Source organism: Phalacrocorax aristotelis, chromosome 1, assembly GCF_949628215.1.
Source record: "Phalacrocorax aristotelis chromosome 1, bGulAri2.1, whole genome shotgun sequence".
Lineage (NCBI taxonomy): Eukaryota > Metazoa > Chordata > Aves > Suliformes > Phalacrocoracidae > Phalacrocorax > Phalacrocorax aristotelis.
In genome coordinates, this window is record NC_134276.1 from 92,565,742 (window position 1) to 92,591,981 (window position 26,240).

The 26,240-nt window shown below is 35.5% G+C and overlaps 1 protein-coding gene across 11 annotated transcripts in view; it reads right to left on the reverse strand.

Moving 5' to 3' along the window:
- DMD (dystrophin) overlaps nucleotides 1-26,240 on the reverse strand; it is a 1,138,094-nt gene that overhangs the window by 800,879 nt on the left and 310,975 nt on the right. For all 11 annotated transcript variants that reach the window (XM_075097793.1, XM_075097785.1, XM_075097765.1 and 8 more), the window contains 3 exons: nucleotides 13,663-13,851; nucleotides 13,139-13,320; nucleotides 5,494-5,644 (listed from right to left, as the gene is read on the reverse strand). In XM_075097793.1, coding sequence (XP_074953894.1) covers nucleotides 5,494-5,644; nucleotides 13,139-13,320; nucleotides 13,663-13,851 — 522 coding nt within the window. The remainder of the gene's footprint in view (nucleotides 1-5,493; nucleotides 5,645-13,138; nucleotides 13,321-13,662; nucleotides 13,852-26,240) is intronic.

Here is a 26,240-nt window from a genome sequence, read left to right on the forward strand (position 1 = left end):
TTTGTTGAGTTGATGTAGCTGACTTACAGATATCAGTATAACATGTATACATACCAATACCTTGCAAATTTTAAATAGCCACTGGATTAGGTTTTGTGCTCCATATTAACATATTAAAATATTTTAATTTTGAAAAGTTATAAAAATATTAAAAATGACATAGTTTTTCTTTAAACAACTGCAAATTATCTTCAGCTTGGCACTCCTATAATATTAATAACATAGGATGAAACTGCTCTGGAGATGACTTAAGGTTAGGAAACACATTCAGCACCCTTCTTTGCTTATTGTAGAAACCAAGAAAAAAGTGGGAGAGGTACTTTATGATTTCTGAATGTCTGAGGAAAAACTTTCTTGCCCTTTCAGCTTTGGTTTCCAGTTCTATCTCCAAACTTCAGTAAAAATGAGGACAATCTTTTGCTGAGAAATAGTAAGCTGCTAAAAGTGAAGAAACTTCTCTCAAGGGAGCACAAATTGATATTTAAATAATTCCTATCCTTGCCAAATTTCTACAACTCTTTACATCTCTCTGACCCTCCCAAAATTTCCCAGGCTTCATGTAATAGATCCAATCAATACTTCCCTCCCTCCTCACAGCACACAGAGAAATGCAATAGGAAGTTGACATACTCACTCTTCAGAGGATGGTTTTCAGCATATTCAATTTACATTTAAACTATATCACCAAAAAATAATAAAAAAAAAAAAAAAAGAAAAAAAAACACCAAAAAAACCCTGAGGTACTGTAACACCGTAGTAACACCCCTTCACGGGTTTTAGTGTCTCTTACTTCCCCACCCCCACTTGCTGTGAAAGATGAAATCCCTACTTCGCTATAGTTTGTTAACAAAACCAAAATCAAAACCAGCCTAGCCCCTGTCAGGCACTAGGGAACTGAGTAACCAGACCTATTTGTTTCTTCCTTTGCTGAGACGCAGCAAGAGGACAGGCGACAAAGATAGAAAGAGGAGGAGCTAAAGAAGTGTTGGTACTGAAACTTCAAGCCACAGAGAAGGCAGCATTCAATTTCTTTACCTATTTTTTGTTACCAGTCTCCAGCTTTGCATTAGTGTATTAAGAACCAAATATGCATTTTTAACTCCCGATAGTTAACTACCGTTTTACATTACTGGGTTCTGTGTTGTGTTTCTTAAATAAAATTTGGAAGAATCCGTCATCCCACTCCCTTGAAAAAAACCAAGGTATCCAGGACCACATCCTGCCTGACACACTTTTTAGTTTTTTATAACTAGCTTCAAACCAATGGAAGAATGTGCAAAACCGAAGTCCTAGATTGTCCCCTCAATACTTCAGCAGTGTGTTCTAGTGATTTGTACATATATAGAATAATAGTCAAAGTGTGAGAAATAGCACAGCTAACCACATTTGCCTTGCCACAATGGAAACCTGGACTGTATTACAAACTATGTTGAATTTCACCATACCAATTTTTCTGCTGCTTTTTCAAGCAGAGTAATTCAATTAGGTATGAAGAACAAGCCCTTGCTGAAGATGAGGTCATGCGTTTTAAACCTCTTTGCTAAAACATTTTACTTTTATTTGAAAATTTAAAAATAAAATATAATGGGGCTATAAGCAATAGGAAAGCAATTCACAGACTACTTTGTTTTTAAACCATAAATTCCTTTCCCTAACACATTTCAGAGTTCTAATTCCTTCATGGGCATAGCCTTTGAGCCAATATATTTATAAGAATCCTCCTTTTTCTGACTTTCATGCCTGTGATTATCATTTGCTTCAGAGAGCTAGACTATAAAGCAGTTGTCAAGGACTATGGGACTGTGACGTACACCAAATTGTTAGAGCTATCCCTGGAATTCAGACTCCTCAACATGACCAAACACTTGATCAATGAAGAGGAGGCAGAGCAGTCATGGATCAGACCGTATAACTCAGTTTGCTTCCCCTAGGTTCAATCCCCTCTTTCAGCCATACGACAATAAATACATTGCTCTGTAAGCCTACAGGCAGGGAGAAGGCAACTTCTATTTCCCGATTAGTGGGTATCTGAGAGATGGCATCCTACAACAAAACCAGAGTTAGCAATGCTCTGCAAGTGCAGGAATGGAGGGCACTTTGGAAGTGGGAGTCTCGCAGTGTGAAAGACTTGGGAAGTCAGGGAACTGATAAAACTGGAAAGTTGAGTCATTTTCTAATCCCCAGATTCAATTTGCCCTGAACTAAAGGGCTATTCTTTATAATCCAAGTGTCTATTTTTACCGTGAAATTCACTGGTGACAATTGTTTGTAGACAGGAGCTTGTTGGAACAGGAATTTACTGAGGACAGTCTCAAGACTAGAGCTCGCTCTGTTCAAATCATTGAAATTGAAGTTTCTAACAAGTTGTCCCCAGCTTGTAGAGATAGCAAATTTTCAGACACGTAAAATGTAAGATGGATATAGATGTTGATGCATGGGGATAGCAACAACAGAAGCTTATGAAACGCCACAGTTCCTTTAATTCCTATCTATCAAATAACAATTTATGCAAATCCGACATAATCTACTTCAAAGTGAATTAAAAAAAAACCTACTTAGGGTGTCCAAATACACAAACACAAATCCACCCCTCATACTTGAACAATTAGGAAGTGTCTCATTTTACCTTTTCAATTAATTTGAAGTACTGAAAAACCCTAACACTAAAAATTTTAAATGTTTTCTGACATTTTCATAAAAATTGAAAACGTTCAGCCTTCCAGAAAAAGTAGAAATACATAAGCAGCTTAGACTTTTCAGAAAGTTAATAAAACTATAAAATCTAACTCTAAATTGTATAATAATGCAGAATAATAAAATCAGTTCAATTAAAAGCACATTTTTTCTTAATTATAAAATTTCTTATATAGCTTTCTGCTTAGCTACATATTCTTCACATTTTTCTTGAAAAGCAGCTTTCTCCTTTTATAAAATTATAAAGAAGGGATACTTGCAACAACAGACAAAATACATAAAATACTGCTGCAAAGACCAATATTTCTTTACTGAAATGTTTGATTATTACTCCAAGATATATTGACTATGCCAGATTTCTTACCAGAACTGTGCACCTTGCTAGTGACATAAAATCTTTTAGAGTTCACCTCTATTTCAGTCCACTCAGAAAAATTTCTGTACTATGAAGATATTAACCTCATACACTACTGAACTAAGCAGCGTGCTGCAAAGCATGTTTTATGCTTTCTCTGGTCTCAGAGATGGGTGCCGTTCCCAATACATACTACTGATTGATTTGTTTGTTTGTTTGGGGTTTTTTTTTTTGTTATAGGACTCAGCAGGGAAACTGAGGTGCTAGTCACAAGAACTCAAGACCAATATTTAGAGACATAATTGAAAAAAAAGTGGAATAAAAGAAATCAGGCAATGGGAGTTATAAGTTAAAGGGGCATAAATAACATGAAATAAGGAGAGGGAAAAGTAGTTACTAATGAACACATAAAGAGGGAAAGTCAAAATGGTAAAGGTAAAGAGGAGAGGGAAACAGAATAACAGCAAACCAAACCTATAATCTTTGCTGAAATCTGTTTAATTTGAAATTATCTGCGCCTTCTATATCTTCTAACTTCTGGTTGTTCCCACCAATTTCTACAACATTGTTTCTGAGATTTCCAGAGTCACATGTGACTAAGGAAAATTATGGGGGGATGTTGATTTTCGCTTTTTTGTTTGCTTATTTAATAATTAATCCACTGTTTTGACCCTTGTTATAGAGGGTAGCTTTGCTGCATACAATATATAATAAAACTATCTGAAACTTTTACACAATATGTGAAAGAATGGAAAATATCTTGTTCTTTGTCTTATGAATAAGACAAACTCAACATGAGTAGAATTTTGATTGAAAGTAAACTCAAAACATATTCTTTCCACTTTATTAACTAAATTCTCTCTTGTACAGAAAATACATTTGAAAAGTAATACACATAAATAAATAATGTTGACTAACTCATCACACTTAAAATGAGGAACTTGTATGTGGGAGAGCCAGATTTCTGCATGTCTTCATTCAGAATAATCAAATACAAGCCAAATACCCATTTTTCTCAATATTAGAAAGAGCATAAAGAGATTGCATAAATAAAAGGATTGCATTTTACCTTAGTATTCAAATACCAAATAGGAAATTAAAAAAAATTCAAATACAAAGACAATAACATAGAAATAAGAACAAAGTTATTCAAGTCTAAGTACTCATGTACGCAAAATCTTTCCGTTTTCTCTCTCTAATCACCATTTCATAATTACCCGCTGTCTTTTTTTAAAAAGAAAATTTAATGTCACGGTATATGCTTAACTAGCAAACCTGCATACTGAAGTGCATTTTGTCCTCACAGGACAAGCACAAATAGAACAAATAGAAGCAGTAGGGGTAGAATTTGTATTCTTCTTCAGTCGCACTCCTTAATCAGAATGCAGAAAAATCACCTTTAACATAGAAGTGGATCATGCAGCCTTTGCAGCTTTTGACCTCTTTTTAAAAAAACTGTAAAAGCTGGTTTCTGTTTGAATTGTTTTTTTTCGGGATGATCTGCCCTCTAGAACCTGGACTAGCTCTGATGCAGGCTATCAAGCATCAGATGTTAAAATCTCTCAGGATACTACTGAACAGAACTGTTTTGATGTATTCACTGATACATGAGTGGATCCATCCACTGCTTTGATCTGATCCACTGATGTAGAAACATTAACAGGCTATCACAGTAATTCCCTATGACCTCACAAATCATGCCTGTTTTCTATACTTTTCTGTGTCTCCCTATCATCATCATCACGTGTCATGAATACATATATAAGTATGTTTTAAAATGTAAATTAATATGAAGCTAGACAATTTAATCCAGTAAATGAAACAAAACTATTACACAAATTATACAGTTTCTCTCTTTATAATCCTTAATTCTTCCAATTAAGGAACTACCTTCATGGACTGTGGAAAAAATTTGGCTAAATTCTCTCTTACACTCCATTTATTAATTTGTAATTTTTCATTCATTAAATACATTACTTAGAAGTGATTTCTACAGTTAAAACCTAGAGTCTATTTTATAGTGCTGTACATTTATGTATTCAGAGTCCCAGGAGCTCTAAAAAGTTTATGCATTCTAATTAAGACTGCTGCATCATTGATACTACAGCATGCAAGAAAAAAGAAATACAACACCCAAAAAGAAGAAAACACAGGTATTAAAAGATCTGATATATTGTTATTGTGCTGTGTAATGACAGTATGTTACAGTTGCCTTGCATATTCTAATATATTTTTTATATTTTAAGAGGAAGTAATTTATTTTTTTATATCTGGATAAAAGTCAAAGTTGTGATGAAATAACTCTACAAAACATTGTTAACTGTACAAAACAATCAGTATTAAACCAAGATTCCATATTACTTTGCTACATTCTAATGACAGGAGTAGAGCTTTAAAAAATTCAACTTTTTTTTTTATGCTTTTGGAAGTATACCATAGCATACCTTATGCTCTTCTACTTGACGCTTTAGATCCTCTAGATCTGGACCTAAGGGCTCCAAATCGATTTTCTTTGTCCTTTCCTCTGTTTTTGTCAGCCAGTCAGCCAGCTGGGCTAGCTGCTGATTCTGCAGATCCATTAGGATTTTATGTAAACTGTAAAACAAAAAAATAATAAATTCAGTTTATATACGAAAGAAAACAACAGGCAGAAATATCTGCCCTGTCTACCCTTAGCTGATTTTCACAAAGGTACATGTCAAGCCAGAATTAAAAAAAATATACTTTCAAACAGGTAACTGAAAATTTGTTGAAACAGTTTTGAGTTAGGCAAAGTGTTCTGAAACATCTTTAGAACCTGAGTATTGTTAGAGTTTTGGCCTCCAGTTGCATTTTTGTTAGAACTGTTTGGAAGTTAAAAATGTCTACTCTCTGGTTTCTCAAAACTTGTGCTGTCTACTACAAGCACTTTGAAAAGTGCTCAGACAGCTGTACTTACCAGGATCCCTCCAATTTAGGATATTAAATGGAAAAGAAGAGGTTATAAATTTTCAGTTAATCAGTGGAGAATGGTCTGGAGAATTAAACAGGAAAACCTTCTGTTTTGCCTAAACAAAGCATTTTGATAGCTCCAAAATTATCTGTCCAGAAATGCGTTACAAATCCTTCACTTACACTTGCCATCTTTAGAAAATCTCCAAACTTTCCTAAAGAAAATCTTCATCTTACCAAAAGTATTTTTAAAATAACATGTAAACTATTGCTGAGTGATGGAATTACAAGTAGTTAGTTGTATTATGCATCTTTCACATAATATACAATTTTTAACTTAGATTTGACGGACCAAAGTCACTGTCCTCAGTCACGCTGAGCCTGGTGGAACCATTGTATCTTACAACGTGTTACATCTCAGGCACAACTGTTGCAGCAAAAAGTTAGTTTACTTTCAGAACTCAACTTACGGATTTGAAAATCTGTGTTGAAATTTCAGACTGAATGTCCTGGTTTCTGCTGGGACAGAGTTAAATTTCTTCGTAGTAGCTAGTATCAGACTATGTTTTGGATTTGTGCTGGAAACAGTGGTGATAATGTGGAGATGTTTTAGTTGTTGCTCAGTAGCGCTTACACTGGTCAAGGACTTGTTCAGCTCCCCGTGCTCTGCCGGGTGCACAAGGAGCTGGGAGGGGGCACAGCCGGGACAGCTGACCCCAGCTGACCAAAGGGATATCCCACACCATACGATGTCATGCTCAGTATATAAAGCTGGGGAAGAAGAAGGAAGGGGGGGGACGTTTGGAGTGATGGCATTTGTCTTCCCAAGTAACCGTTACGCGTGATGGAGCCCTGCCTTCCTGGGGATGGCTGAGCACCTGCCTGCCCATGGGAAGCAGTGAATGAATTCCTTGTTTTGCTTTGCTTCCGTGCACAGCTTTTGCTTTACCTATTAAACTGTCTTTATCTCAACCCATGAGTTGCCTCACATTTACTCTTCCTATTCTTTCCCCTGTCCCACCAGGGGGCAGTGAACGAGCGGCTGCGTGGTGCTTGGTCGCTGACTGGGGCTAAACCACAACACTGAAGAAAATTGCTGTGTAGGAAAGATGGCACAGTCCTACTCTACTCATGTGTTTCTCAGCTGGCTTCTTGAAAATGTAACCCAAACTAGAAAACTATTGAAATTTTGTCTGTGCGACCAACAGCACCTAGAAGCACCCAGCTTCACTTTGATATTTCCCCACACAGGATATTTTGAATGAACAAAACATAAGTGTATTTTCTCCCACAGCACCTGCGGAACTGCAGACTGGCAGAATTGCGACGTGAGCACATTGCTCCAGAGAACTGCAAGAGCGGGCCACGACCAGGCAGGCAACTTAAGGCATGTTCACACTAATCCAGACACGCAGCTTTCTGTCACAATTTCAGATTATGCTCAAGTAAAGCAAGTACTTCTGTGTTTGTCCAAACAACTTTGGATTTTCCCAAGACAGTCTGAATAAACCCAGAAGTGTATAATTTTGAAAATCCATGCGTAAATATGTCCAAAGTAAGTATAATTCTGTATTTTCCAAGACACACCTAATAGTTTTCAAACTAATCACCACAGAATATTGCATTGAACATGTAGATAATGACTTTTTGGTACACATTTAAATTCTTCTGAACTACCAGGGTTTAATATCTGTCAATGTCATGCAGATATAATATGCGAATTCCCATATCTCATTTGTGGCTTGTTCATATTTTAAGGCATATGGCTGAAACTTCAGCATTTCTACTATTGGTTGTTATCTATTTTATTTCCTACCTTTTTCAAATAATAATAATAATAATCCTTCTAGTTTTGAGTTTTGAATCTTCTTAAAATGAGAATTTTGTCTCTGATTTATATAATTTATATAATTGCTATTTATATAGCTGAAAATAAGTACTGTATACATGGTATTAACTCATATTGTAAAAAGAAATCACTAAGCTTCCAGTGTTATTTGATGCTTTCTGTATATGTATCTCAGCTAACTCATACCCTATTCTTAGATACTATTCCTCAGTTTATAAGCAATCCTTGGGATAACCTATAAATTTAGGAATGCAAAATATTCTGAATCCTGTGTATATAATGTCACATTTTACACTTGATTGCAGAGCTGCCATTTAGAAGGACCTAGATGGGCTGGAGGAACAAGCCAAGAGGAACCTTATGACGTTCAATAAGGAGAAATGCAAAGTCCCACACCTGAGAAGGAAGAAACCCTGGAAAGATACAGGCTGGGGAGGGACTGACTGATGGAATTCCAGCACTAAATCTAACTGAACCTCCATCACGATGCTATTATTTTTCTGTTCCTGAAACAGCCTTTGATTTAAAAAGAACAGGGCATGAGATTAAAGACCTTCTCAAAATAAACTTTAACATGTTTGTGCAAACAGCAAATTTCATATTGGTAAATCTTTGTTAAATAGGGATCCATATTTTTTTTATCAAACAGAAGTTCAGCCAGATAACACAAACACATAGACTTCAAGTACACCAAAAGTAACAGGCAACAAGAATGAAAGAGATATTTTCAAAGAGGAGTACAAAAAGAATTATTAAAAAATTCCTAAGACTTGGGTATTTTAATCATAAAACCATAGCTGTTACAAGAAGAATCTCTTTGTACTTTTTTCCTTAGGGCAGCCAAGAACACTAATAATTTATTTTAGGATTATCACTTGCATCTGGATAGATTTAAAAAAAAGAAAAAAAAAACAACAAAATTGGCTGAGGACTTCTGAAACAGAAATAATCAAGTAGTATTAGTAACCATAGGAAGACAAGCCAAAACAGAGTTTCTTGAAACAGGAGCGGTAATGGAAAGAAAATGTGAAAGGCAGTCTGGGAAACAAAGAAAGAGTGTAAGCAGTGACCAAAGGAACCCTGAGGAGTAGATGGACATGAAGCCTACCTTCTAGTGCACAGCAGCAGATACAGAAAAGGGAAGAAACTGCAGGCAAACATTGAGATGAGCTAACTTTATGGAAATAAAGACTTGCAAACAAATTTTTAAAATTTAAAACTTTGTTTTGAAATAAGGGTTTAGTTATACCTGTTTCTTGAATGGTACCTCACTGATCCCAGATGGCACTGAGACAGTATTGGGTGTTAAATCTGGAGCTCTGTGAAGCTATGCTACTTTGCAGAAACAACAAAAATTAAAAAGACTCCAGTTGGTAGCTCTTGGAAGGAAAGAACCAAAGAAAACAAATCACAGGAACAAGTATAAGAAGGAGCTGAGAGTTCAACAGAACATGAAACACTGCAGGAAAAAAAAACAACCCAAAACCAAAGTTCCAAGAGGTGGGAAGGGCTCCATTAATCCAAATCTCTACAATAGTAGATATCAAAGTAATGTTTCCCTGTATTATCTCTCTCAAGGTTCTTTTTCTAAGAACAGAGTGTCATGGATGTTCATTATGTACTATGAAATCAGGGTTTTTTTTAACTGGAAATCATGTGTTAATTATTGATCAAAATGACCAGAAGATACACGTAGTGTCTTTTTCACTCTAATCTATTTCTTTACAGATACAGTACAGGAAGCTGATACCCTGCTTTATTATAACCCGTGGTTCACAAGGGATTAGTTATCTCAAATCTAACTCAGTCTTTCTTCACCTTCAAGTCTGTATTTTATTGTCTTACTCGATGTTCTAAACTAAGATATTATAAATATTAAATACAATGATTCATCCTAGAGATAATTTTTTTTTAGCAAGAAATGAAAAAATTGGTATAGGAAACCTGCTAAAGTAAAGAGAATTTGATTTAATAAAACCAAGATATGATAAAATAAATACTTATTATATAGAATATTGATATTATTCTGAAGCAAGGAGCATAAAGTTGAAAATGAAATGAACACAGAAAATAATTTAATCACAGTTGTTTCTTAAGCAAAAGAATGTTGTTTCTTCCCATTCTCCAGGTACTTTCTGGTTTTCAAATTTGTTCTATAAACATCTGATAGATGTTTTAGTACTTATTTATATACCTCAGGAGACTATAATAGTCTTTGTTTATGGTATGGCCCTCATAAGTTTCAAATACAAAATAATTTTCCATTGAATTGAATGTGTTTTAATAGTTGTGGAATTCTCCATAAAGTGATAAATTGCGTTAAGTTTTCCTCTCCAATGGTTCATTTATCTCTCCAAGATGCTTTACTATAAAGAAGATTATTTACGGAAAGGCAGGAGGAAGAAATGAAAAACCAGGCTGCTTTCCTTCAGCATGCTAATGTATTGCTTGCTAGAAGAGTAAAATACTTTATTACATAGTGAATACATGGAAAATCCAATCTGGGTGGCTTTTACACAATGGCATTGCTGTCTTCTCAACTTCTTCTGATATTCTGACCTCCTCACCCACTTTTCATAAGACCCTTTCACTCTTATAGTATCCTTTTTCAGTAAATATTTCTCCTCTCTTTGTTGATTGCTTATTTTTGTTTCCCCTCTGCTGTAAAGTGTGCTACTTCTTTTTACATTTGCTATTACCATTACATCAGAGGTTAGACAGCTTTGCTGTTCTCATCTTCGAAAAACCATCTCTGTTTGGATAAATGTCACTATTGCCTTAAACAAAAGTTTATAGCAATGTGCTCAGAAGATTATGCTTTAAACTGAAGTAGAAGATGGATCCTGAGGGCTTAAAATGTGTCTAATTAGCCAGAAATATGTTACATTGTGATATGAAATCTATCCATAACTTTCCAGCTCATGATTGAAACACCAGGGTTTGACCCAGTAGGTCAAAATTAGCTATATCTAAATACATGACTCCTGAGAAATTCTCTCTTGCCCTAATCCAAATTTCATTGAATTTATCACAGATTTTTTTGTATGAAAAATTAATTAGCAGCACAACATTCTCTGTGAAGCCCTTATCACTTTGTGTCTTCCACTGGTTTCATAATAACCAAAAATGGCATGATTCTGAAGATAGTAGACCATTCAATCCTCCAGACATCCGGGAGATCCGTTTAACAATTGGTGTTAAAGGACAATTTATTAGACACAGTACCACTCGTAGAGGTGAGGGTGCTACTTGCATGTGTTGATTGAAATGAAAATAAATATAGCAAGTAAAAACTGCCTACAGTAAAGCATCACAGAGTCTTCTCTCCAAGAAAATAATAAAGCTGGAGGAAGTTTTTAGGTTGAAACATCTGAAACCCATCAACAATTCTACAGACTGTCAAAGAAAGACAGAATGAAGAAAACAATCTCAATACTCAGTAGCAAGCTAGAAAAGAAATGTTTGGAATTACTAAGAACATATTACCAAAAAAAAAAAAAAAAAAAAAAGAGAGAGCAATGTTATGTTATTGTTGAAAATCACAGTGTGGCCTGTAATACTGTGGGCAGTTCTGGTCCCCTCAACTCCAAAAAGATAAGGCAGAACTGGAAAAAGCTCAAAGAAGAGCAAGGTAAATAACCAAAGATACATATTTGTGGAGAGAGCAAGGAAAGATATACACTGTTGACCCTCACTTGTAACATAGTAACTGGGGGGGGATTAAGCTACCAGTGACAAAGTAAAAGAAGCCATTCCTCAAAAAAGTTGCACGTATGCTGGGTAAGAGGCCTGCAGAATTCACTGCCAAAGGATGCCATGGGCACTAACAGGTCCAAGGGGATACTGAATAAACAGATGGAAGAAAAAAATATCAATAGCAGGTTACCAAATACTCAAAATTGCTTCCACCTTAGGAAGTGAGCCTAGCTGAAAACAACTCAAGGTTGGGAGAGTTCTATGAAGCACTTCATAACATACAACATGTGGTATAAGGTAGAGCAATGATCCATACAGTCCAATATTTGGTCTCCAAAGCAATGGGCCCATGCAGCCTAGTATTTGATTGCCTCCAACGGCAAAAGGCGATGAGAAGGTGCTGCCTCAGGAGATCATGTATCTCCCTTAAAGATTATTTTTTCTTGTTCTGTTACAGTCAGGACACTGGGCTAGACCATTGGCCTGACTACTAGAAATATTCAGCTTTTATTAAAAACACATTTGCAAAAGGAGTCACTCTCCAGCTGTACTGAAGGAACAGACAGAAGAGTTTCTCACTTAGCACATGTTCATTGGGATTTTCTGAGAGAAAAATTAAGACTTCAGCAGATTTTAATGAAGTCTACCTAGTTCAAAGTCGCTAAAAATCTACCAGGGATCTCAGATCAAGGTTGTTTGCCACTGCATTTATTTAGAACAGCTATATTGTTTAGTAATGAATACTGTTTGGCTATAAACAAGCTTCTAGTGACATTCAATTAATTTTAAAATTTCCACTGAATTTCACTTAGTATGATAGTTGGTAATCTTCACCATTGGTCCCCTTTACAGAAAGGCCAGTAGTCTTATGGAATTCCTCATGACAAAGTAAGACTCAGTCACATGAGTTTGAAACAGAGTTGTTATATCAGACAGGGATTAGCAGTATCCATGTAAAATGAAAACAGAAGAGAGGCTGAGAAAAAGAAATGTGAAAGATCAGGTAAGTAACAGACATTTTCTTAGGATAAGGAAGGCATCTCACACAAAAACCACCTTCAATAAATTTTCTACTATAACAACACTCTATCCTGCAAAACAAATTACTCCACTGTGGCACAATCACAAGTTCTTACTTTTATGGGGTTTCTTATACTAGATAGCACTATGTAAATAAACTTTCAAAATAAGACATAGAAATCTTAAAAATGCTTCAAAGACTAATGTGACTAATTAATACTATTTTTACGGGATAAAGTTTTACAGGTCTTAGAGAATTGCTTCCCTTTTCTTTTTGTATCTTAGCAAAGATTCTCTCCTTTGCAGCTAAATATTGTGTTATACTTGTTGAAACAATCAGAAAAAAAGTGAGGTAGGTTATATAAATTTTGGTTAAAATGTTGTTAGTGTCCAAGCTGTTGTTAGCTGCTGATTCGTATGGCTTCCAGTCTTAAAACAACAAGCCTAAAAGTCACCATACATCAAATGTTAAGTTAAAAAATATCTGAGATGGAGTTTTGTTCACAGTGTAGTGAAAGAAAATCACAACTGTTAGCCAAGTTCATGATTGTTTCAAACTCCATACATATTGTTTTACCCAACACATTACTTACTTGCTTTGTTTTTCCATACTTGCTACCCTGAGACTTTCCCATCGAGAATTAAGCAGGTTCATTTGTTCTTGAATTTCATTCTCTTCATCATCTGAAAGCTTTCCAAATGTTAGAAGTTGACTTCCAACTTGCAAAACATTGCCAACACGTCCTTGGTGAGCTGTTAATTCCATCATAAAACCCTGACAATAAAAATATAATCCAGTTTTAAGTTTGATTCTTTAGAAGGAAAGAACAGACTTTGGAGAAATTTCTTTGATTCCCCCACTTTCCAAACCCGATTTTCAGTTTTGCTTTTTACTGTTTCAACCCTTCCCCAAACCTTTTAACACAGAACAAAAGTAAACACCTTCACTTTTTGCATAGGGCACAGTCTCCAGTACTACCTTTAAATTCCCAAAATCAAAATAAGAAATAAGAAAAAGGAAAAAAATAAACTAAAACCATCTTTGGTTTGTATTTTTGATCTTTTTATGGGATACAAGCAGATAAACTTGTACTGAAAGATTAGTATAAACATATACCTCATGGGTGTGAAATTGTTCTTTAACAACTTCTACATCATTGGATATATCTCCTTGAGCTTGTAATGCATCTTCAGCAGAGAGAAGCCATGTGAGTACTTCTTCTAAAGCAGTTTGGTAGTTTTCAAGATCCATTTCAGAACCCATCCGCATGGTGCTAAATGTCTTTTCTTCAACAGTTTCTAAAAACTGATCAAACCCAAAATTTTAAGAGTAATGCAAATAGCATCTGCTCAGACAGTTCTACAAAGGAATAAATAGAATGTCATTGTCTTGCATAAAAACCCAGCTTTTTATAAAACAAAAAATTATCAGACGGCTAATGTGTGGAGGAACTTATTAGTATAAAATCAGTTAATTGGCCAAAATCAGATAAGATTGAGGGAAATCAAAAGAATCTCAGATTAAATTAAATATTTTACACTAGAATTTAAAATTCCTAACAATTATCTTGAATAGTGACAATATTTAAATTATAAATGTACAGTGCTGTTATAATTGGTTTTCAGTAAATAGTCTGATTTTTCTAGTTTACTGTTTCTTATTTAAGTATTCTCGCTTGGAAATGAGAGAGAAATTTATTTCCCGCAGCAGCTAGTAATATTATATCAAAATCAAAAATTCAGTAAGTCACATGCTGACTTTGCAGGCAATCTATGGAAAACAGAATATAAAAAATAACCCACAGCCCTTTACACTACATGCAATGCTAGGCTTGAGCAATCCATAGACACCCGTTTTGCTAACATCATCCTAGAAAGTTAAAAAAGCTCAGAAATCTCATGCCAAATTGTAACTTTCTAAAAACAAACACAAGTGCATTACTGTTGATTTCTCTTTTTCGCAAAGGCCACCTTTATATTTATACTTTAGAAGCCCAGTGACTCTCACAAGCACAGAATTCGCACTTATGATCTACTCCTTAACATCAAGAGAAATCAACAGGAAGTATTTACGGATTAATATAACAGTAGAAGACTAGGACAAAACAAAAGCAAGAAATATGGGTTTGCTAAAGAAGATGTCATTCCATAAGTTTTTCAAAAAGTTTGAAGAAGTTTAGTTACTTTGCTAGCAAGTTAGTACAAAAATAAACTGTTTACAATAAAATGCTTCTGCTTTAAAAAAAAAAAAATACCAAGACACTTAATGTTTTTATAGTTAGCAGAAATTGTCTCTACTGACATACTTGTACCAATAAAACACTCAAAGCCGCTTCTAAAGCCCTTCATTGTAGTTTTAGATGGAAAGTCAAAGTTTATCACTAGAAAGCAAGAAGTGCAATGAATGTAACATGATCACTTAAAATGAAATCTTCAATCTTCATCTTCACAACAAATTAATTCTGAATTTTATAGATCTAATAATCACATACAATTTACCTGAATCCCTCTGTCATATGTGTGTTAGGCCAATTAAAACACCAGTCATAACTTCATCATCACATATGTGTGAAAACCAATGTTCAGTAAATAAGCCTGCATCAGAAAAGCAGGCTTGGAGGTCTGATGAGCTCAATAGGTTGGTTTGAAGAAATCACTATCTTACAGGAATACAATCAGTGAAGCATAGAGAATGTTCAACATATATTCCTGCTGCACATATTAGTACTTGAATTGTGTGCAACTCCAGATTTTAAGTAGTACACAATGTAATAAGAAATTACACCCAAACACATCACATTTCTACAGCAATATAGCCTTTTGTAGTATACAGCCTACTGTGGAAAGGGATAACTTTATCACTATTTTTGCATAGGTAATGTTTGTTTCCTTTCTATAACAATACTGTACAGAATATACCCTCATCTGATAACTGGGGGAAAAAGATACTATAACAGCTGAGTGAGACAAGGAATATCATGTCTGCAGAGATCTGTGGTGGTCTCTGTCAGCTATTTGTTTGAAAAGTCTCTATCTGAAAATCCTCCTTTGTCTAGATCTGATACAGAATATTGTCTCCTGCATGACAAAGTGCCCCCTAACAACTCTTATTCCGAGGAATGACTACTCAGTACAATTTTCCCTAGTCATGTTGACCAGCTTTTTCACTGTTTTCTCGTGCTATCACAAATACTATATGGAATTGCACTGAAAACATCTTGGACTCACAACGTTCAATACCAAATGGTGTAGACTAACTTCTGCACCATGGTAATGACTCTTGAAGAAATGTAAAGACAAGCAACGTAAATGGAAACCAAAATAGTTACTTGGCAGGTATTCCAAAGTGTGCTCTCATTCAAATAATGGACATTTTCTGACAGAAGGAAATCAGAAAAGGGCTAGAAAAAGTATAACCAAAGGACTCTGCAGAATAGTGTCACTAATCCTTGTATTTGGTAAAGGGAGGAAACAACTTTTCCACCTTCCCTCAAATCTTACAGCATCACTGGCAGCAGAGAAAAAAAAAGAAAATATTCATTTATGGTTAGCACAATTGAGTAGTTCTCAGCTGCTGAGGCCTAATAAAGTCACCAGATCATTATGCCTTCTATTTCCCCATGCATTTTGGGGACTAATCATCAGAAGCTGAAATAGTAGTAGCATCTGGTCATTCTAGAGTGCTTTGAGCGTACAGAGTATTTGTGTTCAGATTTGACAGTGACATATTAAGGGACCCCCTGTGACTGTCAAATGAATTAAAACAAACCATCCTCACTGATTTCATTGATGAAATCAAGTCATAGTTAACACTTTCAAAATTGTGCTAAATTTCCTTCTGCATCTTTAAGCCCATTCTCTGTTAGCAAGCCAGAGTAGAGCAATGGCCACCTTGATCTGAATCTACATAGGCACAGAATATTCACATTGTAAAAAAAATCTACGAGCATAAACAATGTGTCTCAGAGTCAACAGCTGGTTTTGACTTGACAAAGTACATATATTTTAAAATCTACTGTTATACTGTAGCTTCACTACTTCTGTCAGTGCTGTTAGCTCTCTAAAAGATAACTGTACATCCTTACTCATCCTACATACGGAATGAAAAACAACTAGTTGAAAAACAATCAGCAGAAATTCAGCCTGCCAGCTCAGCTGTAAATGGAACATCAAACACTAAGTTAAATATTCATACTAGGAAGTGGACAACTACTGACCTAACGTCTATGCCACATACTTTGTATTAAAAAACAAAACTAAAGTGTCTCAAAGTAATATTCATCTACATAAAGATTATTCATTCCACAATACAAACCAAATTTAAGTACGCAGATTCTACAGCACCAGGAATAACCCCCACTGAAATAATCCACTTAATACAAACAACCAGGAAAATCCTGAATTTTATAAATCATAATGGTAAGTGAATCCTTTTTAAAAAAATGAAACAAAAACCACACAGCAAAAAAAACCCGACGAAACAACACAAAATCAACATCTCCTGCGAGTGTCCTTATTTATGAATTTGTTGAATATTTTTAGAATTCCTAAAATACGGAGAAAAATAGAATTTTAAAGTATTGTATATACTGCTTTAAGAACAAAGACATAGAGTTATTAATAAAGGCACCTAATATGAGTTGTGATGGCTGTTTCTAACCATAATTATTAAGAGGGTTAAAAACAATTAGGACGCGCTGAAGTTAAATTGTTATAGTATTGCTAGGAAGGCTATACCCAGGAAAAAAGCTGATTGAATATGCATGCAGTTTCATCCCTGAATCAAAAATTGTTCTTAATAAAGTATTTAATGATTATGCAAAACAAAGTTGATTGGGTGCAGTCAAAGCAAAATACTTACGGAGAGTAATCTACTGACTAACAATGCCTGCATGATGACAGAAATATTAAGGGGAAAGATGACATGAAAAATTCAGATGTTTGATGAAGACTGCATGACATCTAGCTAGGAATTCGTCAGCCAGTCAGTTCACAAACTATTTTGAAAAATGGCCAGCCATTTTTGCATGGAAAATAGTCCCGGTTGTTATTATGGACTGACCAGGAAGGAAAAAAATTCTCTGGACCCATATGTTCTTCTCAGAAATATGCCTGGCAGCTGTATGAATTAATTCACAGACTCTAAACCGTGAGCTTGTAGCTACTTCAGACTAAGAAAGTGAGGGGAGGAAGTGTTCCTCACCTACTATCGCATGTTACTGAAGGGAGGGGAAGGATTGGACAGGTGATAGCAAATTCTCTACAAATGTTTCTATTAGCTCATAAAGACTGCTTCTGAGTTCTAGAAATTATTTGGGCAGGTTTAGAAAGTAGTTTTAGAGTAAAGATTTAGGGTTTATTCCATCACTCTTATTTACATTACATATTCTCTTCCTTCAGAAAATGCCTGTTTCACTGTAAAAGATGCAGAATCTGGCTCTAGACATGCAGAGCTTTAGAACTCAGAGATAAAACATTTTAAAGAAACATCATTTTGAAAACTCCCTTTGCAGGAATACAGCCCCCAAAAGTAGCAGACATTATTCACCCTCTAACCATGCCTCCTGCCAGGTGAAGCTGATACCACTCCTTATTCTTTCAGTTCCTCCAAGTTTCTCATCACAAAGTCATAGTTTATGTGTCTATAAAATTGCCGATTTATAACTGTTAAAATGAAAAATACTAAAATGTTCTTTGCAATAATCAAGAGTATTTTCTTAACATAATATCAGACAGAATAGTTCAGTCATTTCTGGTAATAAAACTAAGAAGATACACTGGTCAGACTGTGTGTTATTATAACGTTAACTACTTTCTTGTTGTAAATGAGGCTGTCATTTTCATTTTATTAAGGATTTCAAAACTGCCTTCGTTTTGGGTCAGGAAGATGTTTTTTTTTATTTCTTTTTTTACATTCATATGAAAACCCACACAGGTTTGACCGTATCAGAAATCTGAAAAACTAGGTTTTGCTTGCTCAGTTGAAACAACCTAGACTTTTAGTACCTGATTTTCTCAGTGGTTCCATTTGTACTGCATATGTTTCTACCTGGATGAATTGGCCTGTCCTTGCAACTCCAGTTTTGAGGTGCAGGAGATATTAGTTCATTCAAAGTCAATAGAGCTTAGGCAACGTGCACGTTGAGAGGAAAAAATCCAGAACCAGGCAGTATGAATGAAAGTACATTACAAAGGAAAGAAAATGCTGGAACCATTGATGGGAAAGGGTAGAAGAAAATTAATCTCTTCAACTACTCTATTAGGTGCAGTTGGTATAAATAGACTGAAAAAGAAAAATAAAGACTTTACTGGCTTTAAAGGAAAATTTTGCCCTTCAGGATTTGGAGTGTAGAAGTTGGCTGAAGTTAACTGAAAACAAGTGAGAAAACTGGAACAAATTGGGTTGGGAAAAAAGACTAAGATTGGGAACTGAAAGGACAGGTAAGATAGATAGTTAAGAGACAGGAACCAAGGGTGCCAGCTACCTGGAATGATTGAGAAGTTGAACAGTTTAAAAACTGTTTCATTTTATATACACGGTCAAGTAAGCCAGTGATTCACAAAAAGACTTTCTACTTAACTTGCTTTCTTCCATAAACTTGTACCTGGAATAAATATCTAAGCAGGCTTTGGTTAGTAGCTGCTTGACTCTTTTTCCAAAAAGCTTATCAAAACATACTGGTTTTATTAACTCCCTTCAGGGAAGTTTTTCAGCCTGTTTATTTAAGAGTTTTAATCATATTGAATTTTTTGTTCTGACTATAAAACATATTACTGTTTGATGTGTAACTGATGACAAGACACACAATACTTGCCTTTCTAAGGAAGGCACTTCCCATTCAAGCAATTAAGATTCATGGCTCCAAACAATATGACTTGATGCAGATGTGCTGAATCAACTGACTGTGACTGAATGGAATTACTTTCACCATACACCTACAACAAAATTAATATTTCTTCCTATTGAAATGCTTAGCCTACTCACCATTCTTCAACCCTTCCCTTTTCTGATCCAAGAACAAGGCACTTTCTAAGGGGATGTATATTGCAGGTGCTGTCATGTCACACAGTAGACTGTAAGGTCATTTGGTCTTGATATAACACATAAATAAGAGTAATCTTCATATAAAAAAAAAGATTAAATTTTCACTCTAGGATAAATTTTCAGTACTAAATAATGACTCTTCACAGAGCTCTCCAGTAGTAAATGGTAGCAAGGTCCTCAAAGCATATCACAGGTCAAGAAACCTAGGGTCTCTTCCCAGTAGTGCTACCCTCAAGGTAACTCCAGATCAGCAGATGCAGCTCCTTTGACAAATGTCTATTGTGTTTTATACTTTCATGTACATGAAAAAGGAAAAGGTAATTCTACCTATTAATGATGATCAGTCCACCATAATATTTGAATTGTGATCATGGTATCATGAAAAATATTCAAGATGGGATAGATAATATAAAATCACATTTATTTAATTTTATTTTTTAAAATGTAAATTCTAACTATAATAAGAACTTAAGTAACAGCCAACTTAAAGTACTCTGTTCTGAAAAAGACCTTTTAAATATTCTATGTTCTTATTTAAATTATATTCTAAAAATCTCCATGAGCAGAAAAGCCATTAAATGTATAAACAGAAAAACAGGATGGAGACAGGTGAATTATGTCTTAGCCAAAATAATACAAATGGATTATCAAAGAAAGTATTGAGTTATTTCTTATGTCATATAGGAGATGAAGAAACAAATGCAGACTTTATTCCTTTTCTCGCTGGCAACAGACAGGCAAACAAAGAAATACAGACATCAAAATCTATTTTACTAAAATACAATTGGAGACTTCACAAGTAAAAAGTTAAACAAAAAAAACCCAAATCAAACTTATTTTCTCTTTTATATGCACTTCATCATGAATCCTAAAGCTTTATAGTTAAAAAACATGAAAATGTATATTTATGGCTCCATCATTCTGGAAGGAAAAGTAGTTTTCTCTTTTCAGCATCCTGTTTAGTCATTGCTCTCTCCTCCTTTCCTTTGTTTTATATTATCTCTCTCTTCTGCTTTTGCTGTCTGCAAGATCAGTGTTACCCCATATCGTCTTTTACTTTGATTATGTCAGTCATCTGACTTACTGTCATATTCTCTCTTGTAGGGGAATAGACAGGGATCGGCGACCGGAAGATCACGGGATGTGACGGAAAGATAGACTCCTCCCCATAGGAGTGGCAGGAACAGGAAGCGCAAGAGCTATATAAGCATGTGACGCAGCTAAATAAACGGACATTTTGTATCCATCATATTGATGTCTGTGCATCACTGTCCCCAGGGTGGGTAGAGCCCTGTGTCCCGGAGATATGCGGCCCAAGATAAGTTCTCCCGTAGAAGCGTACAGCTACACTCTCTCCTCACTGACTTTATGAGAAATGGTTTCTCCTACCTGCACCTAAGAAAAGAGTAACTTTTACAGTTCCTATCAGTTGCACATGTATATATTTGTTCCCTCCTTCTTTATTACCTTCACTAAGCTTCAAATTTTCTTCAGTATTTCAAGTATTCAAATCTTTTATTCACTCTGTAAGACTTTTGTTACTCATGCTACCAAGATAACATTCCTTTTCCTACTGTCACTTTACCTGAGGGCTAATTTCTGCCACAGCAACATGCCTTTTCTTCTTCTTTTCCAAGGAGAAATGTGCTTTTCTTGTATGTTTGAAAATAATTTCTTAGGCCTGTTCCCATACACTTTTACTGTCTCCTTTAAACTCACTTACAATGACTGCTTTAAGAATCTTTATCCTGTCACCCCAGTTAATGCTCAAACCAGTTTAATAGCTATCATGCTCATCCCTACACTCCACAGTAAAAAGGAAAAGATATTGCAAGCTCTCTACATAGGCAACTCCTACTTGTAGGGAAGAAAGGACAACACAAAGGACTAAGAGTACACCGGTGCAGTCGGGACCAGGCAGCTATAGGTTTGCTCTGCTCACATAAGAGCCTCAAGCCAAGACCGGGCTGACCGTATGCGACAGACATTAGCCATGTGTTTACTTTTTTGACTATTCTATTACACTGCATTATGAAGACTGGTTGGGTTACATGGAATGCTCTTGGACGAAGGGATACTACTTCTAACTGATGAACCACTGAGCCTGCTCACAGACAGAAAGTTCTCTAGACAGCTCAGTGTAGCATATGCTAGAATAACAGCACAGACCTTAGAGCCAGACAAGCCAAGCCTCAGAGTTGAGCAAAAGAGAAACCGCCCAGGAACAAATGAATACTTGGTTACACTTGCTGAAATGCAGAAAGCCACAGAACTGACTGAAATAAGGGCAGAAGCAAGAACCAGCCTGAATAGACACAGTGGAAGGGGGAACAGTTGTTCAGAATTTTAAAAATTTCTATTTCATCTTGTACAATCACTTCTTTCTATTTAGTAAGGGAAGTATTCTTGTGATTTATTAAGAACACAGGTGTGTGCATTGATTCTCCCCTTACACAGGTACCTCTGGCTGGAATTAGATGTTGTCAGCCTTAGGCACCTGGGCATCCTTTATAACTAATCCAAACTTTCAAACTTTGTCTCAGCTAATACACTTGAAAAGCCAAAACCCAACAGAATGATGTAAAGAAACCACATTATATTTTTTCCAGCTATCTGAAGTAATTGATCATAAAACAAGAAATGTTATGTTTCATACGAGGCTTTGTTCTCTATTATTTTAAACCTTCTGCTACAGCAATCTAAAATCTTTGTTGCAACTCTAAGTTATAATTCCATTATATAATAATGTTGAACTTCCATTATATATTTTACAGGTAAAGGAAAAAAGGCAGACTAATGTCTATTCTACCACCTTCGGCCAGAAGAAACAACCCTCTACTGCAGAGTAGAGCACAACAAACAGCAATCAACCAGCTGCAGTAACGACTAAATTTTGCTAGTGGAAAACCTGAAAATAATTTCTTATTCTTTAGGGTTTCTACATGTAAAGCAGTTTTATAATATTGTCAGTGATAGCTGATAAAGCCATCTTTATTACAAAATACACAAATGCGACAGAACAACATCCTTTCTTTGCCTATGGCTCAGTTGATAGCTACTGTCTGGAACTTTCCTAAGTCCTGTCTTGGCTAGGGGAATTACAGCTTAATTAAAAAAGAATAAGAAAAGGTCACATGCTGCAGCCTCCCAGCAGTCTGTAAGAGGCCTTACCATAATTACCATTGCAAACGCATCAGAAACTCAACACATCAGCAAATCAACATAGTGTTTTGCTTAATTAGGGGAGTAATATGGTCCACCGTATGGTACTCACTAGAGCTATCACTGCTGTTCTTGGTTATCAAGTTCCCCAAATAAATGGAATTCAGTAGTATTAACATTAACCTGTTCAGGGAGATAACTGAAGGTTCATGAAATGGTAATGATGACGATATCAGCCATCCACATCTGCATATGCAGAATCTGAATGCAAAAAAAAAAAATAGTGGTTTGCAAGAAAAAAAACTGCCACGGCTCTGAAATAGCAGGGATTTTTCATGCCATGCATTCTTGGAGAGAACTATTCGCTTAAGGTCAGTGATGAACTTCTGGTAAAAAGCAGCAGAAATCAAAAAAGAGGACCACTTAATAAATTTTATTTTAATTAACTGTTGGAATAAAGGGATACCAGTTAACATATGAAGTGATGAACAGGAAGAACATTTCCTGCCAGTAGAAAATTGCCTTAAGCATTTGGCTTTATGTCTCAGAAGGGACGGTGAGGAAAAAGTTACGTTAAGGGCTATGAAGGAACACAAATACAGAAATATCAATGGCTAAAAAAGTACTAAAATTCACTTGGTCTCATTAAGCGCACAGAATGGGCAACATTCAATAAAGGTCTATTTAATATTGTATTTTCCTGTTATTATTCAGTGTGCAAAGTCAAATCCTTGACTCATTGCACTTTGTTTTCATCAATACTGATAGGAGGTTTTGGTAGTTTCCTTCCAGCTCCAATAGCCCCAACAAATCAGCAGCATCCACATATTCCTTTTATTTTACATGTGTTAGAACACATGACAAAATATACAATCATTCAGGGCAACTGATTCTTGATGTATAAAGCCTGATTTCTCAGGTCCTGTATAATAATTTAGTTCTGGGTATATTTCCCAGTGAATCCAGTTGTATCCAAACGCTCAGTGCTTCATTGGTTTAGACCTCAACATCTCACATAACATACCCAGTCCCCAGGACCATGTCTGAAAGATTATTTTGCTCAGAGGGAACTCTGTAATTGAGGTAAAGGATATTACTGAGCAGTGCTCAACTATTTTAATCATGGAACTTTCTGCAATCCTCTGCTCCTTTACTTAACACCTTTTACAAAAGTGAAAGATGTTAGGTAATAGGTCAGCTGCAGTGCTGACCTATGGAAGGAGGGAGATATGCAATAGGTTAGCAGAGCTATGCAATAGACAGGGAAGAGGGAAAAGATGTGTAGCAGTAGCTGAATTGCTTCTCTCTTTCTCCTCACCCATACAGTTGTGGGCAATGCAGGAAGACCTTGAGATACCCTCTCTCTGTTTACCTTCTAACTTCTGCAGTAAACAAATCAGTGTTCACAAAAGCAAGTCTCCTTTATCACACTGTTCAGACTTCCTTTTACAACAGGCACATCCAGTTCACAGAAGGATCTAAGAATACCAATTCTGTAATCTCTCATTATTCTCTGTCATAATGGATCTATGTAAGACTCTGAGTTTACAATATTCCATGCAACCTGAATTCTACTGTTTCTCTACTTCTAGGCAGTTAACCTTAATAATACCCTTTTAACAGAGGGCAATCCTGTTTTGTGTGACTTCCATGTATTTTTTTTTTTTTTTTTTATTAAGGTAAACTTTTATAAAAGGAATTCCATCCCTTGGCAGTCCTACGTGAAAGGTGCAATTTGGTTTGGGAGATATTCACTGTGAGTTCAAAACAAAAACGTGCAAATTCTGAACCTAGTCACTGCCTCCAAAGTGGCATTTTTGAGCCACCTACTGCAAACCATCCTTGTTACAGCTTTATCTATTCACCATCACCAACCCTTCAGGTCAGACCCATTTTTCTTGGCAGCTGATTCTAGTTTCTACTGCTTAGGTCTCATGTCTGTGTGTCTATAGTGTTAGTTAGCTGTTAAAATTTAAGTATATCCTGAAAGTAGGAAAACTTGTTATTCTGCAGAGGTTTATAACTTGGTTAAATTTGAGCCCTTTTCTGAAATAACAGTTAGCCCCAGGCTAAATTAAAATCCCTTGAAGAACACAGAAGCATGAGAGCTTTTCAAGAGGTGGACAGTTATTTTATAATACAGACAAAGCAATTCATTGCTTCCTAATCTGGTCTTCAGAAACAGATTAACTGCTTTGTCTGATGTTTTTAATTCAACATGAGGCAACCATGCCTGATCTACAATATTTTCTCAAAACCATTACCTTTTGGTGAAGTTACGAAAAATTCTCTCATTATAAACACTCTATGACCTTTAAGCAGAAGCGTTACAAAGTTTCATGAACGGGTAGTATTACAAGGCTGTGTGCAATAGGCAGCTTTCTCCAGGAAAAATGCTGGAGTACAGGCTTTTCTCAAGCATCTTGTTATATGGGCTACATGCATGTTTTCTTAATAAGAAGAAAAATAAAAAAGATAATCACAAACTACAGAAACAAGAACCAGAAATTGATAAGGTGTATAAAATGTCCAATAACGACACAGTGAAAAGTATAAACTTTAGAGCTGCTACAAAAATTTTGCACTCACTTTATGCTAGGTTAATCTAGGTGTGAGACAGTGACACTTTTAAAGAAGTGGATGGAAGATGTAAAAATTTGTACATAAAGGCTGATTTTTCTTTCTTTCTTTTTACTTTTAATTCACCACTGTATATACTGTGAGGGACTTTCTACTTCACAAGGGCTTACAGACAAGAAGGGGCAAATATTCTGGGTTCTCCAGAGGTTCTACCAGTGGGTACTCTACTATTGATTTGAATGAACTCTGTCAGGGAAATGTAATACAAATTATGGAAACACATTCTCATAGTATCTATCAGGTCATTGTTTTAACACATTTTGTTTATTTTACAGTTACAGAACCAGTAATATTGGTAACTGAAAATGGAAACTGCATGCAACTAGCTGAGCTTAAAAATTGAAGTAAAAAAAAAAGAAATTAAGTACACAAAGATAAATTAAATAGCATTAAATTTTCCAGATTTCATATTCTTTTGATTCTTTATTTACAAGCATGTTAACATATTTCTGGTTGGGTTTACTTAGAAGAGTAATGCAACCTGTGAGCCACATAAACAATGGATACAGACATTGCTGATTATGGGCCAGCAAAATCAGCTATGAAAGTAAGCTCACTGTGCCTAAGAGTTTGTTTTTCAAATATTGCAATTACTATGAGCTTCCATGGAATTTGTGGGTACTAATTTATAAATGCAATTAGGTCTTAAATAGGTGAGGACACTTTGGGCAATTTTAATTAATGAATCTGGTCAACTAGACTTCTATTGCTGAAGTCGTTCACATGATAGATCATCTCTCAGTATATCTCACAAAAAATACTTGTGCTGTAAGAGAGCTGCTGGTGAAAAAGAAAATATTACTAATGAATGTCTAGAAAAATAGCTAAAGTTAAATCTAATTATTTAT